The sequence below is a fragment of the Monodelphis domestica genome, chromosome 1 (genome assembly GCF_027887165.1).
Source record: "Monodelphis domestica isolate mMonDom1 chromosome 1, mMonDom1.pri, whole genome shotgun sequence".
In the NCBI taxonomy this organism is placed as follows: Eukaryota; Metazoa; Chordata; class Mammalia; order Didelphimorphia; family Didelphidae; genus Monodelphis; species Monodelphis domestica.
The window spans coordinates 373,423,050-373,441,001 of record NC_077227.1 but is presented as its reverse complement, the minus strand read 5'-3'; the positions used below and the strand labels follow the sequence as shown (position 1 = coordinate 373,441,001).

The 17,952-nt window shown below is 40.0% G+C and overlaps 1 protein-coding gene across 14 annotated transcripts in view; it reads right to left on the bottom strand.

Annotated features, from left to right (window-relative positions):
• Nucleotides 1–17,952, bottom strand: part of TENM2 (teneurin transmembrane protein 2) — a 1,380,893-nt gene that overhangs the window by 84,897 nt on the left and 1,278,044 nt on the right. For all 14 annotated transcript variants that reach the window (XM_001370043.4, XM_056811550.1, XM_016433795.2 and 11 more), the window contains one exon: nucleotides 2,799–2,945. In XM_001370043.4, the coding sequence (XP_001370080.1) occupies nucleotides 2,799–2,945 (147 nt within the window). The remainder of the gene's footprint in view (nucleotides 1–2,798; nucleotides 2,946–17,952) is intronic.

Sequence of the window (17,952 nt, the reverse complement as noted above, 5' to 3'; positions counted from 1 at the left end):
TAGAGGAATCTACACCCCTTTCCTCCCTCAACCCCCACCCTGCCCCTGGCTGTGATGAACTACAACTCACACCTTCTGACTTAGTGGTGATAATTAAATATTATCTGCCTGTCACTTGGCACACATGTTGTGTGTGTTCTCAGACTTTAATGAGCTGGTATTTGTCTCCTGTAAGCAAAAATATTTCTTTGAGCCTCTTGTTTTTCAAATTGGGGTGAGCAGTTCAAGTGAAGATTTCATGCTATTAAAAAAAAAGTCTGCTTGCCAGCATGTCTATCTGAAAAAAGCCTACTTCTATTAGGGGTCCATGGAGAGCAAAGAGATTTTCATGAAGAACTCTTTCATAGGTTCATGAATTTAGAGCTGCGAAGATCTTAGATGTGACCTAGTCCAAATTTCTCATTTTATAGAAGAAGAAACTGGACCCTGAGCAGGTTGAATCACTTACTTAAAAATGACATAAGTAACAGAATTAGAATTTGAACTCAAGTCTTCTGGCACCAAGTCCAGCAGTCCTCTTTCTCCTGCACCATTTTTTCAGATATTCTGATAAGCATTCAGAACACAGTTACCATCTATGGAAATGATAGGCACTTAATATATGCCTGTCAAATGAATGTTGAGTGAATAGCTTTGCTTTCATGTTTATTGTTAAGATTCAAAGGGTTGAGGGGAGTAGGGGGGCAAAAGTAGTGGATGGGGGGGTAAAATGAAGACAGAGGGCAGTATTTTCCTGTCACTTCTTCCTTTCCCTTACCCCACTTAAAAAAAATAAACTTTTAAACAGAGAATTAGTTAAAAAATAACATTCCTACAAAGCAATGTTAGATAGAAAAGCAGTTTGCCTCTTTACGTTTTCCATCTTGAAGTGTACTCTATTATTTTCCCCATTCATGAGATTTATAACCAACGCATTCTTTGCAGCTGTTCCTGGAGCTGCATTCAGGTTCGGCATGGGCGCTCTCTCAGTCACACAGCCAGGTTTATAGACCAATACAGCCTTTCATGAATAGCTCATAAATCAGAATTGGGGCTACTGCAGAGTTTCCCAAAAAAAGATATAATTAGGGTGTGATAGGACTAGGACCAGACTGGATGACAAGCAGTTTTTATATTTATCAATAAATGGCAAAGTGCTTAGCACCCCACCTAAGGATGTAATTAACCACAGAATTGAGAATCTGAGCCTTGGATTTGCCTTATAAAGAAGGCACTCAGTTTAATTGAGAATTGCTTATGTCAGGTGAGAGAGAGAGTCTGTGTCTACCTCTCTCACCTGACATAACAATTAACTGGGAGTTTCTTTTTATAAACATTGTGTGGCTCCTTTTTCTATGTGGTTAATTACTTCCTTGGGAGGTTTCCTTTAATACTTCCCATAACAAGGCCATTATTGTCTTTAGCATAATCACTGGCTCATTTGCTTTTGTGCCCTTCCTTTGCCTTGCTCTCAATTTTGACTGCCTCTGGAAGCTTAGAGCAGCTGCTGTGTGTATTCTTCCTTTCCATCTCCCCTCCCCCCTCACACTGCTAGTGTTTAGGGCTGGGGACACCAAAGCCTAGAGCCTTTCTTCCCTCCCTCTCTTGCTTCCTCCCTCTTTCCTTTCTTCCATTCCCTCCCTCCCTCCCTCCCTCCCCTCCTTCCCTCCTTCCTTCCTTCCTTCCTTCCTTCCTTCCTTCCTTCCTTCCTTCCTTCCTTCCTTCCTTCCTTCCTTCCTTCCTTCCTTCCTTCCTTCCTTCCTTCCTTCCTTCCTTCCTTCTTTCCTGAAGAACAAGAGCCTATGAGCCATGTAGTTTACACACGAGTATAGAAGATTGGCTGGAGTATTGGACTAGGAGTCAGGAAGACATGGATTTAAATACTACCTCAGACACCATCTGAGGTGTGTGACCCTGGGCTTGGCAAACCACTTAGGTTCTCAGTTTGTCCATCTGTAAAATGGGTTTAGACTTGATGGCCTTAAAATTCCCTTCTAGCTCTAAATATAGGATCTTATGAAACTGTCAGTTTCAGGGCCTCCACTATGAAGCAAAATGTTCTTTTCTTCTCTTCTCTCATTCATTCTTCCCTTCATTACTCCTCCCCCAATTCTTCCAGTGTTTCTGAAGATAACCAGAGTAAGAAGGGAAACCATCTGAATATCTACAAGGTTATTAGAAAGTGTTTGTATTCTGTGAAACAAACAGAAATGAGCAAATACAAATTCAACACACACACACACACACATACACACACCCATATATACCCATGACTCCTAAGTAGGAAATTGACAGAATTTTGACTCTACATTAGCAAAGAGAAAATACTACAAGAGTGTGAGTACTGAAACGGTGCTTTGAAATCTATGAAAACCCAAAGCAAAAATTTAAAAAAAAACAACTGCCATTTGGGAGGCCAGAATGCATACTTGGATTCACAATTAATAAGTGATTAATAGACATTACATAGAACCAGAAGATTAGGAGAATTCACTTATGTTAGACAACATCCCACCAAAAGGGTTGTCAGAATCAGCTGTTCTCTAGACAGTGGCGTGGATGCTTTTGTGATTGTGGGTACATGAATATCTGAAGGCAGCACCAAACCCTCCATCCTCTGTCACCCCAAGCTACCTTCAATGGGAGCTCCCATCAAAAGAAAGATACTACATTCACCATCAAATTTGTTTCAAAGGAAATCCTACAACAACATTTGACAATAGTATGGGAGAGGTCTTTCAGTAGTAAAATGACTCAAGACTAAAGTACACACAACCCTCTGTTCTTGAGGGACTGGGAATTGGAAGACTTTTGCTCACCTCCCTCATTATCCTTGTTATCAGCACAGGAGGTTTCCATGGCAACGTTGCATCCAGGCCCTCTCCAGCCAGTCTGGCAGACACACTGCCAGCTGTTCTGACCGAGTGTGCATCTCCCATTGCCATTGCACAAATCGGGGCAGCCATCTGGTTGAAGAAATGAAGAAGATAAGTACAAGGGACACAGATCCACACTACAAATTTGAGGGCCATGCAAAGGGAGAACCAAGTCACTGTACATTCACAGGGCCATCCTTGGAGGTAGAGGGTGGGGAGGAGATCATGTCCATCTTAGAAACAGAGTTTAGGGAAGCAGGTTACACATGCAGCAGGGAGTACATGAAAGAAAGGGATACGCACCATTGAGATCTGCTGCCACTGCCCTATGTGATTGGTTCTGTCTGAACTTTCTGAACATATGGAGTTCGACAGTTCATTCCAGAAAACAGAAATTAGTTCTGAGCTTATAGGCTATCTAGTGGAGGACTTATTTAGAAGCAGTGCCTTAGTTGGGACACTATCTTGATTTTTTTTTGTCGTTGTTGTTTTGCATGGTTAGAGAAGTGCCCTCTGCAGAAAGGGGAAAAATATTCCTTTCAACTAAGGATGGCAAAGTGCCCTCTCCATCTTTCAGAATTTTAAAGATATATTTACATATAATTATCACAGGCTTCTCATGACTGAGAACTGGATTAGTCTGCTGAGCTATTTTCACATTCTGTCTCTTTTAATATTAAGTTTTAATGGGTACTTTTAAAAGTTGGCTACTTATTACTCAACCTATTTATGGCAGGGTTTAAAAGACTGAATTACATGAAAATTGAAGCATGAGAAATTTCCCAAGTGCATAAATGGTGACTGGGTGAGATGACTGTTTTTTGGTTGTTGTTGTTTGTTTTTGGTCACTGGAGGTGAGATGAATCTTCTGCTTCTTTGCCCTCATGCACTTACAGAAGAGGCACTGAATGTCACTGAAATGGACTGATCCTGCCACTCTAGTGAGCTGGGATAGATTGCTTGGGGCTCAGGGTAGAGACAAAGGCAGGGGATGGTCATGAGCCTTGAAGCTAAATGGAAGGATTCTCATGGGCAAGGGGTAAATCTTTTGACTCAGGGACAGAAGCAGGTGAGTTGCTATCACAGATGTACAGCAACAACATTCTAATTGCTAGCAAGAAGTTCTATATGTATTCCTCCTCAGATGGACTATATACTACTAATGGCCATTGACTGGGCTGTCCTTGAAAAAGCAAATTCTCCTGAAATGATTGTATATACACCAAAATGAAGAATGAACTGGGCAGTGGAAGAGAGATGAAGTGTTTTGCATACAGAATTGAGTCAAAATGGTTAACCTGAAACTAGCCTACAACTAGTTCTTATGGGGAAAAAAGAAAGGCATGATACTGTTACAATTTTCCTCACTAGTACTAAGGATGGTTTGCTAAGCAATTCTTCTCTCTTGTCATAAGTGCCAGAGGGATAATAAAACCAATATATAACCCTATGCTCCAAATTTAAAGGGGACTCTTTCAAAATGACCTGGGATTCCAGCATCTTTTCCCTTCTTATTTAATTCTTGCTAGATCCCAGGATTCTCCTGGTTCTATACAGATGGTGGTAGGTATGGGAATGCTCAGCAGTTGTCACTCCCAACAGAGAATAAGACAAAAGTTCACCTACTATGATGGAGGGAAGGCACTTGGGCAAGACCATGGGAGAAAACAGAGGTGCCACTGGTAAAGGATCCACTTAACTGCCATAACATTCTGTCCTCAGCTAAGAATGCAGCATGCACTAACATTCCCTAAAGAGTCTTCCTCTTTCCTCGGTATTCAAGCCATTATGACTTTTCTTACCAATGGGGAAACTAAGGCAAAGAGAAGCTAAACAACCTCTTCAGTTTACATATATGGTAAAAGAAATGGGAGAGAGCAGCTTAAGAAAAAAAACAATAGCAGATATTTCTGCAGGTATAAGAAGGATCTCATTAAGTGAAAATGAAAGAATTTTCATTGTTCTAAGACAGAGAGAAAAAAGGCATATAACCAATCTCGAATTATCTCAAGCTTTCTGGTTTCAAAAGGTATGGTTTCTAGAACACAAGAAACATCCTAACTCAAATGGTCTGTCAACATGTTGAACACTTTGGTAACTACCTTTGGGTTTGAATTATTTTGTCCCTTTGAGGTGTCATGTTTTCTGAATTAAAACAGGAATAAAAATGTCAGAGAAGGACTCATTGTAGAGGAAGCCCAAGTTTGTAATGTAAAATTTAAATTCACAATCAATACTAGTCTGTCTGCCAGAGATATGCACTCAGAATGTGTGTTTGCCTGGGTTGGGTAGTTTTCTCCCCCCTTTTCCATTTTTTTCCCTTTGACCAACCAAAGTGAGATAAACAGATCACAGTAGCAGGTTTTCTCCACATCATATGAGCAAGATGAAAACATGAACAGTGGGAAGCTGGCAAATCTCTGAAAAGTATCAGGGGCAGCTGGGAATTAATGGACATGACTTTGCTTTTAGCTTGAAGACTGAAGAAAGCAGCCCCAGTAGGTGCGTGGAGTTGCTAGGCAACCCCACGCTACCCCTGGCACAAGTTCATTCTGTTGGTGGCCTTCAGAAGAGACGATGTGTTGTGTTTGTAAAATGCAAAGCCAGCTTCCTCTTAAGGAAAAACAAAATGTAAGAAGTAATTAGTCTACAGGGCAAGTGGGCAACTGGACTGTTATTCCCTCTGGAGAGGATCTGAAAGTCAGAATTGGATTTGGGTTTCTAGGCTGTGAACTTGGGGGGTCAGAACTGTTGGCTGGGTAAACCAACAAGCCTACAGGGTGGAGTCCTCTGGGACAAGGTTGTTGACCATCTAGACCACAGAGTACTTTTCAAAGTCAATCCTGTGTTTGAGGCCAGCTCAGTATCTCAAGCACATGGAGCCTTCTGGGAGGCACCAAACACTGGTTTAGACATGGAGCAGGTGACAGGGGACTAATGGCACTTTAGTTACTCTTCCTGGCCTCTGCTTAGAAAAGTCTGTCTGGACTATAAAGAAGATAGTGGGATCTCCCCACCGAGTCCATCTCTCTTTCTGCTTCTCTGGAGGAATTGCTAACTCCGGCAATGATGCTGGGGGTAAAGCCAACTTCACCTTATCTGACAGTCTACCAATCCATAGGGGATTTGATACTGGAATTCAGCGACCAGGAAAGTAAGAGGTTGTATGTTGAATGCTTTCTATCTTTTGCGTCCTTGTTAACAGAAAAGGGAGCAATCCCAATGGCCCACTCCCCTACTCTCACCTGTACCCCTGGTTGCAGGGTAGGGTTGGATGAGTCACTACCAAATTCTAGTTACTTAAAAAAAAAACTGTTTGTCAACAATTTTCAAGCAGGAAGCCTTTTTTTGCTGAAAAAAAAAATCAGGCTAAAGCAAAATAATGTCTATGGTACAGTGAAAGGGGAGCACAAATGCACTTGAAGAAAGCTATAATTACCATAAAAGGTTCTTCTAAAAAGGAATGTTCTACCATGTTCAGCAATTTAGAGGTAGAAATAAGTGACTAATATTGCATAAGGGATGTGAAGAGAGAAACTATTTTAACATTCAGAATCAAATGCAACTTGGAAAAGCTTGGGAGATAATACATACTTCAAACAGAAAAGCAAGGAAGTGAATAAAGGGGGAAAATACAAAACAAACTGAAAATAAATGCAAACAGACTCAATGAACAAGCTGTCAGAATAATGAGAAATACCTACTTGGTGCTAGAGGCCATCATAAGAATCTAATATAATACCCCAGATCAATGCTTTGAATAAGAGGCTTCTCTGAGTTAGGGAAAACCAACTTGCCTTGACATTTCATCAATTCCTTCTGGTCAGTAGCACGGCCCTGGTCAAAGGCTATTCCAGCCTGTTCAGGCGTATCTGTGCCCTCCCCTCAGCTAGAGTAGGCAAGAAGGAAAGCACTAACTTGCTTGGAGCACCCAAATCTGGATACAGAGGCCTCCCCAGCATTTGGATAGCCCTGAATCTCATGGAAACTCACTCTATCTGTTTCCCCCTCATTAGACTACCACTCAGGAAGGTTCCAGAACCACTGCTGACTGCTCATTCTTCCTAATGAGTGTGCCAAGCACTTCCCAATATATCCAGAAGACCATCCACCCAGGCAGGAAAACTAGAGAAAATATAAGAAAATTATGGAATATAATAAACAAGTATAAAAAAAGTGGCAAGAATATTGGTGTGGGATCACAGAAAAGATATCTTTCCCCAAATACCTATTCTTTTGAATTCTTTTTTTTTTTTAATGAAGGTCGAACCAATAATTCTTTTAAATCTTACATTAATGAGGGGACAGTGTCCCTACTCTGGTTCTCTCCTCTACATGTCACTTGTTAATTCTGAAGCCATGGTAGTTGCAACATTGCCAGACATTACTAGAATTAGATGGTGTCATCATCAGTAACATTTAATAGACAGCCTTTGCTTTCCAGAAATGTTTATGGTTAAAAATAGCTGAAGCATTGGGGAGAAATGCTCACTGAGGGTTCAGTGGCCATTTAAACTAAATAGCAGTGGCAAAGGTTCAGAAAATTAATCTGATGTTTTGAGATACTCTGGGGAAAACCTTCAACTAATTTTAGATGACTGCCAAAGATGCATTTCTGTCTCTTGGAGACCAGAGGGCCTGCTCCTCTCACTCATCTTTGTGGGTAAGAGGAAAGCATTTAGCAACTAAGTTTTCAGGCAATAAATTGGTACTTAAGGGCACACATTGGGTATACCTACACTCAAATGGCTGCCCTGACACTTAGTTGCTATTCCTTCTAACATGAGCAAGAAAGAAGGCACAAAACTTAGAACCAGAAATTTTTCTTTTTCAGGAACTTCTAAGATTAGTAAGGATAGCTTTGGAAAACTTCACCCTTCTTGTGAATGAAAGGAGCGGGCCTCATGATCTTCCAAAGACAGAAATGATCTTATATCGAAGACAAATGTGCAGATGTAGGAAGGGCAAAAGGGAATGAGCAGGAAGTCGGGGAGGAGAATGGTCTTTCTGTGGTCCCACTGCCCAACTTTTGCTCACAAAGCAAAAAGCACTTTTGACAGCAGCAGGACTGCTGTGAAGTGACACCGTTTGGATCCAGCTGTCTATGCTGCATGTTTTCTGGCTGCACCTGGATTCTAACTGATCAGCATCATTTCCAATCCGAATAGATAATGTGGGGAAAAGGAAGATAGTAATACCAGCCTCAAAAACACTAAAAGGCTTGTTGTGCCTGGCTCTTAAAAAAGGACGCTCCTTAAATTGTAATAAAAAGAGAATTTGTCTGCTTTTTCTGCCTTTCAATTTTCTAAGTTTGCACTAATAAGCCATTTTTATTGGAGAGTATAAGATTATGAGATGAGGGCAAGAGCTTTGGGAATAGTAGGAGGAGACAGTTCTGTGTGGAAAGGAGACAGGAGAGGAGATGAGCCTGCCGGGTTTTGAATTTTGTCCAAATTTAACCATGCTTACAATCACGACTTCTCTTCCATCCAGACTAAGGCATTAGGGTACTTTTTACATTTTTTTTTAAACAAGTATTTTTTGTTCAAACAGGAGTATAAGTAGGGGGAAGATAAGAGAAGGAAGGCAATTAATCACTTTATAAGCAATATGGGAGTCAAATGGGTTTAGTGAAACTAACTCTATTGCCCTGGGATCTGGCCCCCTTTTCTCTCTTCTTTCCATTGGAAAATGTAGTGGCGTCACCAGATGTAGTTATCATCATAGTGTTGCTCAGATGTGATATAGACAATGACGTTCATGTTCAGATTTAGAGTCATCACAGTAGGCAAAAGCTCCCAGCAAGGCTTCATGGGATAATGGTCAGCACTAGAATGGGCAGACTTAGGAAAATTTTACCTCGAACACTTAGTAGCTGTGAGTCATGGGCAGATCACTCAACCTTTCTGAAACTCTAGTTCCTTTTCTGTGAAATGGGGATGATAGTGACAGCTATTAGTTGGCACAGTTGACAGTGTACGAGACTTGGGACTTCAAATCCAGCTTCAGAGTGACCATGGGCAAGTCACGTAATCTTTTGACCTCAGTTTTCTCCTCTATAAAATGAGCTGGAGAAGGAAATGGCAAACCATTCCAGTATGTCTGCCAAGAAAACCTCAAATGGGGTCATGAAGAGTCAGACATAATTGAAATGAATGAACAAACAAAATGGGGATGGATGGTAGGGAAAAACTCACGGCAGAGGATTTTTGTGATGCTCAAATGAGATAATGTATATAAAATGTTTTGCAAAACTTAAAACACTTTATCAGCTATCATTACTCAGACATAGAAGCAGCTGGTGGCATAATGGGTAGAATGCTGGGTCTGGAGTCTGGAGTCTGATTTCAAATCCACCCCCAGGCAAATTTCACTTAGCCTCTGTTTACCTCGGTTTTCTTAACTATAAAATGGGGATAATAATAACACCCCACAGGGGTGTTGCAAGGATCATATAAAATAATATATATGAAGTGCATAGCACAGTGCCTGGTAGACAGTAGTGGGTGATAGAACAATGCTGATTCTTTTCCTTTAGACCCTGAGAAGAATCCATGGACTGATGGAACTTCTTTGAACAAAAGAAACATTTGACACATCAATGGAAAAAAAAAAGTGGTGAATGGATAGGAGACTAGGACTGTGTGTGTATGTATGTGATGTGATGTGATGTGTGTGTGCTAGTCAGGCATCATTTTATTTCTGGAGAAGCTGAGACCTACTGGATGAAAGAGACACCAGATATCAGGAGAGGAAGAATAGAAGGTGTGTTTGTAGATTAAGAGAGTGATAAGAGTTCCACAAAGGCAGGGATGACAATAATAAGAAAGCCCAGTGGTTTAATTTGGTTCTTGGAGGATAATCAAGTTTTTGTACCTTGTATTGCTTATTCCCACGGCTGTCCAGCAAATAATGAATGAGGTGCCTGTGAGTATGGAAATAAGGACAAAGGCTTGACTTTGATTTCTTATTTGTTATTTTTAACCATCCAATTTCTACACCCACTGAGCATCGTTAGAGCCACAGGAGGGTCATAAAAATACAAATGACACCTAGGAGGCCTGTGGGCACGGACTCGTTACTTACTGCAGGGCTGACGTTTCTCTTTTAACTAGAGTAAAATCAGGCCAACGATAAATTGCCATCTTATTTCTTTCCCCCTAGCACAACTTTAGAAAATGTAAGGAAATCACTAAATATTCCTCTCTCGCGGATGTTAAAGTGAATGGGGCTAGATGGATGTGGATGTAGGCTGAACTCTTGCTGGTAAGCATGCTTTTACTGAGAGGAAAAAAAAAACAATGGTTGGGCTTTTTATTTCCCCCCCCCCGCCAGTGGCTCTCATGTAGGCAGAAGGTAGGGGTAGAGGCAAAAGCTCATGAGTGTAAATGAGGAGATCCTGAAAAAGAAGAAAACATGGAGGCTTCTCTATCAGAGTTAATGAGTCAAGCTGGTACTTTAAGCCAGGGCAAGTAATGGGACTCACTTGAGAGCCCAACTCGATCAAACAACTCATTTATTATCTTAAACTTATCCTCTAAAGACAGAACAAAAAGAAATGGATTGGATTGTAGCAAAACAGGTTCTAGTTAGATAGGTGAAAGAATTTTCTGACATTCAGTACTCATCAGCTCTATTGCTCACTGGTAGCTAAAAGGAACTGGGTGATATCATTTTCAGAAACTCTTAAAACAGGACACATAGCTTTTAGTCTGAGCTGGATTAGACATGGTCTTGCTGAAAGACAAAAAGATTGGCCACAATGGCTTTGGCAGGAGAGGTCTGGCAGACCCATGAGGCTATCATCTTGAGTTCACATTAATAGATTTTCCCTCTTATTTTAGAGGATGGCTAATTCAATACTTGTGAAGATTTCCCAATGCAGTCCTATGAGAAATACTTTTTTTTTGGAAACAAAGAAATGAAGGACAAAAAAAAAACAGACTAATTTTATTGTTGCTTCTGTTTTTGTAAGAAAAAAATTAAATCCCTCAGATGGGAGTATCAGGTAACAAATGAGGTTTAGAAAACAGGATTTAGTGGTTGATCTACACTCATCTTTAAGCTGTTTTTTTTTTCCTATATTTGGAAAATAAAGCAGCAAAGAGACCTAAAAGGGCATACATTGTATAAATTACAGAAATTGCAGGAAGAAAAGAATATTGAGTCACTGAGCCCTCTTTTGTGGCATGGGCTTACTTTCCATAGTATATTCCTGAATTTTTTTATCCAACTAAATTTGAAGAATTTCCAGTAACAGGACTCCCATGATGTCCTCACAGTGATGATCCCATTCTAACCATGTTCTTTTTGTTTTGTCAATTTTCTTGGGCCCACTTTGTATCATTACTTCTGTGTAGACTTTCTTGCTAGGCCACTCAGAAGAATTCTATGATATTAGTGGTTATAGTCTCCAATTCTCTTGCAAGGTCTCCATTTTTTTGGGGGGAGGATTATTTATCATAGATATATCTCAATGTTGGATTTTTTAAAATATGGATGAGAATGACAATCTTTACATCAATTGAACTTCCTCTCCAATCACATACCCATTGCCCTAGAGATATGGTCTAGAAACACTGCTTGCCAAGTGAACTCAACAATTGGCTAACTCTTTATTCAATTTGGTTCTATTATCTATGTCCTGTGGAAACAATAAAATCCTCCCTTCTCACTCCCTTCTCTCACGCATGTAATTTAGCAATTAGTGCTTCATATAGTACTTGGCACATAGTAGGCACTTAATAAATGTTTTTTAATTGTTCTGTTACTCATTTATTAGTCTATCTGCACTAAAATTTAGTGAATGCAAGTAAACTTATATTAATCTTTGAAAATTCACTTGCATGTGGTATGGGTATCCTTTCTCCGAGATACTTTTTCTGATCTATGGAATGCTTGGAGATAGCTTCCCCCAAAGTGCACTGGTTAGGCCTGGGGGCTGCATTTTTTGAAGACCAACTGAAGACAGCCTATGGGTGTATACTAATTAATCATTCAGAATCTTAATCTACAAGTTTAGCTGTGGACTAGATTAAGGGTGAATTGATTTGCAGAATAATACAAAGCTTTAAAAGATTTATTTTCTGAAAGTCTGCAGAATGGCTATCAAAATTCCAACAATCTGCATGATGCCAGTGTCAGGAGTTATGCTCCAGTTGTGCATAATAATCGTGCCCTTAGGAAGAAGTGAACTGCTTCTTCTAAATCTTCCCATATATAGGGAAACAAAATTCCTCTTTTACAGCACATTCTACAGATGCAAAACATCAGGTTGTTTCTGCTAAGTCACATCCTGGCTAAATGGGTAATTGAAGGGTGAATGGGAATGCCTATTCAGCTACTAACCTGCAGAATTAAAAAAAAAAATCACAGCATAGCAATCCCCAGGAGGCAGAAAGCATGACTGATTTTTCCAATAAGAATGAAAAAATCAATAATCCTTATAGACAGAGCTCTCACATCCTTAGCAGTCGCGAAGCCTTTCATGTCTGTGTACCCACTTCCAAAAGAAGATTTCTGTCTTTAGCTTGGCATATGCTACCCCTTCCATAATCACCATCCAGAAAGATTTAGCCTGACTTCCATTCTGGTTCTGCTGAGCATATCGTTTAGAAGGGACCCACAATGAGTCTTGACTCAGAGTTGCTTTGCTTTCTGTGTGGCTCTGGGAAATGCTCCTCTGCTGTTGTGTGGTGCTAATAAGTCATGCTGTATTGCCATGTGTGCCTGCATGATGAATGGTATGTACAGGGACTTGGAGCTTTCAGAGGTCATCCACTCTACATTGAATAATAAAACTCATATTTAAAATATCCTTGGATGAGATTCCTGGCATTACCGCAGTACAGAAAGAATAGCCTACCTTACTAGGTACCGTCAGTGGTGGAGAGACTTGGTTCTACTCCCATATTGCACTTCTAAGAAAAGCTATTTCCCCCAAACTGACATCTTCAAGATAATGGGGCTAAGATTTGTTTCTTGGCTGCTATTCCATAAAGGGCCACAGGACCCAGCATGAACGGGACTCCCAGGAAAAGATGAATACTATTAAGGCAAACTCTGATAGGACATCTCATCAAGGACAAGTAGATTAATTTTTTTTTCTCATGTGGACTTGTGATTTCATTAGTATAACTCCCAGTGAGGAAACTCCTTCTACCAGTCCAGATCAACCAGTATTCATTAGTTCATAGGCTCAGAGTTCCTTGGGAAGGGAAAGAAAAGGGAATAACTATTCTATATTAAGGTCTACATAAATATTACTTCATTTGATCCTTGCAATAATTGTGAGGTAGGTGCTATATATTATCCTCTTTTTATAGTGGAAGAAACAAAACCAATGGTTAAGTGTATTGCCCATGGTCACACAGCTAGTAATGTCTGAGGCTGGGACTTGAGTTCAGGTTCTCCCAACTCTCCAGCCATTATACTACAGCTGTCTCTTTGACATGGCTAGACTATGGTGAAAAGCAAATAAAAGTCTAAGCCAAGAGTTCTGCATGATGTTAGGGTTGAGAATTTAAATGTATAAAAGTCAAGAGATTCAAAAGGGTGGTTCCCACAGCAACCATAACTCAGTTCGCTGGTGAATACAAAATTAACTTTATTTCAAAACATGCCATTTAATTTACGCCTTAATATAGTCATGGCAGAGTTACGGTTGCTGGGAGAACGCTAACTCTGAATTGTTTTGAATAATTAATTGAAAGAAAAGTTGGTAAAAATGTGAATTCTAATAAAAAGTCAACTTAAATTTGGGAAAGTTCACCAATCAACTTTTATGTTAGGGGTCATCTCCTCATATTTTGGTCAAGTCTGGTATGGAAATCATAAAGTTAAGGGGCAGTTTTCCATGTCTAAATATATTGTTATGGTGGTTTGAGCCAACCCAGCTATACTATTTGCATCCATGTATTGCAGCAGTATATGCTGGGAGAGGCTACATGGCCTTGAAATGATTGATTGATTCAGATAGTTCTGTCAAAAGACTAATGGAATGGTTAGGAAGCAACCCCAGCCCCCCATTATTAAAATAGCCATTTTCATTCGATAATTGTTTCAGACAAAATTAAGTCTGTGCAGACATGATTTCTCTGAGGTAACCAGCAAGGAGTAAGAAGAAAAGGATGGAAAAAAGAGACACATGTTCCTGAAGAGCAAATACTATATCCAGGTATCCTATCTCTGTGATGGCTTGCTAAGAACCTGAGGAAATCAGCTATCTTTTCTGTAAGTCCTCCTTCACTATATTACTACAAAGGAGATCTGGTTTTCTTCAGGCCTGACCTCTGAAGGAAGTCAGGGATTCAAAGAGGAAGAAGTGGGAATTGAAGACATTCTAAGCATGGGAAAGACTGTGCGAAAGAAAGGAGTTAAAAGATGGAGGACCAAGTTCAGGGAACACCTAGTTGACCAATTTGGCTGAAATGTACAGTGTGAAGGAAGGAAGGTAACTTCCAAAGGTAGGCTGGACCCAGAGGTGAAGGGCTTTAAATTACAGGGTAAAGAGTAAGGATTTGTGGCACTAGGTAGCCACAGAAATTCCTTGAGCAAGGGAGTGTCACAATCCCATTTCTGTTTTAGAAAGACAATTGTAGTGACTAAGTAGGGCACGTGTTGGAGAAAGTAGAAGCTGGATGTCAAATAGGAGATCTGCTGCAATAGTCCAGGTGAGAGGTGACAAGGGCTCTTTAAGTGTGAGTGGCTGGAGAGGAGACTGATGTGAGAAAAGCCATGGAAGTAGAAGGAACATAACTAAGCATTTGCTTAGATTTGGAAGGTGGGAAGGGGAGGATGACTGAGGCTGTAGACTTGGGTGAACTGTGATAGATACTCTTGGCAGAAACAGAGAAGTGCAGTGCAGAGAATAATGAGCTCTGATGTGAAGCTGGCAAGTCGAAGATATCCCTGGGACATCCAATGGAGTCTGTAGATCTAACTTTATCTTGAGGAAAAAACCCTGTTCTATAGCAAAGTGGCATGGGGATAGAATGTGGAATTTGGAGTAAGGAAGACCTGAGTTTTTATTGTGTCTCAGACTTTTCTAGCTCTGTGAGCCTGGGAAATTTCTTAGCTTAGTTTCTTCATCTGTAAAATGGGGACAACAAGAGAACTTCTCTCACTAGGTTATATGGATCAAATGAGATAATTATATAAATTATTAATTATTTTATATAATTATATAAAGAGCTTAGCACATTTTCAGTCATGTCTGAGTATTTTGTGACCGTAATTTGGGATTTTCTTGGCAAAGATACTGAGGTGGTTTACCATTTCCTTTTCCAGCTCATTTTCCATATGAGGAAACTGAGGCAAACAGGGTTAAGTGACTTGTCCAGGATCACACAGCTAGTAAGTGTCTAAAGCCAGATTTGAACTCAGGAAGAGGAGTCCTGGTCCAGTACTCTATCCATTGTGCCACTCAGCTGCCCCACATAAATGTTAGCTGTTATTATTATCAAATGAGATAACATATGTAAAGCATTTTGTAAACATTAAAGCTCTACAGATATGCCAGATGTTATCATATTAATATATGGCTCCCTTTGCTGTTGCATTGCTGATCCCTAGCCATCTAGCAATTCACAAAGAGATTGCTCAGAAACTGAGAAATCACCTGTCTCAGGGGTTGTCCTTCATTGCCTCCTCTTCAAGCCCTCTTCCCTACTCTGGCTACTCCTTTTTTGAACCAGAATGTGGATTTTCTTCCCTTTTCCTTTAAATGACTTCCACAGGCCCCATAGCAGCAGGTAAATATTCTTTAAATAGCTAAGAACCTTTTATCAGAAGACTCAGGCTCTTTCTGGCCAGGATTGCTTCAGGCAGCTCTTCTTGCTGGGTGTCAGCAGATGACAAATCAAAGGAAGCTGGCAAAACATGTTTCCCTTCCCTATGGGCCATCCTTCCTGGGTGATGTTCTCAGGGAAGCATTAAGGCATTCCCAAACTGGAAAGGCAGAGCCTGAGTGGGAATGGGAAGCAAAGAGGCGAGTCTTTAATGTGGATTTTTTCCCCTCTGTGTTTGAAGCCTGCTGAAGCTTAGTTTTCATTATTCTCCTTAAGCATATCTTCTCTGTTTGATAGGCTTTTGTCTCCTCCCTGGACAAGTTTTAGGCGGGTGCCTTTTTCTCTTTTGCCATTAGTATTAGGAGCATTTTAATGCCTCTTAAAAGAGACAATTTTATAACTCTGCAATCATTTGCTTTTACTGCTCAGAAAATATTTTAAAGGCACATCATTAAGTATAACTTGATCTTGCTGGTAGGATAGACAGGGATTTAGATGTCAAACTAAACCAGGCACTGAGATCAGTTAAAAAGATAAACACTCATTGGCACTTTGGTACTAGTGTGATCTTGCCAAAACCGATTTCACAGCTATCTGTAAACTTACTTGGGGCAAGACTCAGGGTATTTGAGCTTTCGTTATCTCTCTGTATGCATACTTTGGCCAGGTTTCCATATTTTACTCATTTATTCACTCAACAAAAATCGAGCAAAAATCGGGCATGATACTAGGCTTAGTGAGCTAAAGAATCATACTTGGCCTCATCCTTTAATGTGCTTATCACCCAGTAGGGCAGATATAACTCATATATAAATAACTAAATAAATTAGGTAGAATTTAAGAAGAGCTCCAAAGTGCAGGGAGATTTTTGAAGAGGAGATAATTAAGGAAGTTGGTGAAAGCTTCATGGATTTGGGTCTTGAACCCGAGAGATAATTTGAATATAGGAGAAAGGGAAAGGAAGACATTCAAGGGACATGAAATAGCACAGAATCTAAAGTGCAAAGGGCTGAGGAGCGAGTGGTAAGGAAATGTAGTTAGAGTACAGAATATTTTTCCTTGAAGTTTGTGGGCAAAATAGATGTTAGTTGTAGCAATGTGGTCAGAGATGGGAAGTAAGGTCTTTATTGATTGAAATGAGGATAGCTCTAGATCATCTCAAGGAACCAATGGAGAGAAAGAAATTGAACATTTGAGTCAGAGAGGTAATGACTGACAGAACAAAGTCTAAGGGAAATAAGGAGTGGTTATTATTGGAAATAAGGAGAAACAACTCTTTCTTTGAGTCAAAAGAGAAGGTGGAGCCATTGGATGAAGATACCAGAGTAAGGCTCATAGAAAGCACTTGAATAATCTGTATAGTACCTTTTCAGAAATGTAGGAGTCAAGGTGATTTGTTGAGTGGAGGGGATGGGTACCTGAGTATGGAAAAGATCTGGAACAGTCATGGTGGAAAATAGTATTTAAATTACATGAAGGATGGCCAAGCACCAATGTCAGCAGAGTTTTCGGGGGTATATAATTTTAGTGGATCTAGCGGAGAGAGAGGGGGAAAAGACAATGGTGGGAGTTATTGCCTATGGAAAAAATGGGTCAATTCTAAGCATTAGATGGTATGGGGTAATATTGAGAAGTAAAAATGGCTGACCATAGGTGTCAGCATAGGGAAAGTAAGAAAAATTAAAAGTGGGCTGTAACCCTGGAAGAACAGAGAGAGGTTGGCAGGAAGTCACAATGAAGTCAAGGAATAATTATAGTCCATTGGAAGAAGTGGGATAAGAGGAAAGGAAGGAGTTTATAGTAACAAGGAAGATTTTCATTGTCTGAGATCCTGGAAGCTAAATTCCTAGTGATGATGAGGTCTGAAGGTAGAGTAGGTAGAGTGCCTGAGTCTTGCTGAGTTTGAATGACTTGGATTGAGTTAAATTAGTTTGGAGGGTGATGAAACATGTTTTAGCCCAAAGACATGTTTAAGACAAAGCTCTACCCACTAACTGGTATAGCTTTGAGCACAGTGGAAAAGATTTATATGTAATCATGTTCATTTATAACTTTTAAATTTGGTCAAGTTAAGTTTCTTAAAAGCTAGTAATACAGGAGAAGAAATAAGGAAGAAGGGCCAGGGGTTCTCTTTTTCTCCTGGTTTTTAAATGTATGTTTCAAGGCAGCTAATTGGTGAAGTGGATAGAAATCTGGACATGGAGTCATGTGGACCTGAGTTTATATTTGACCTCAAAAAATTACAAGCTAGGTGACTCTGGGCAAGTTATTTAATTTCTGTTTGTCTCAGTTTCCTTATCTGTAAAATT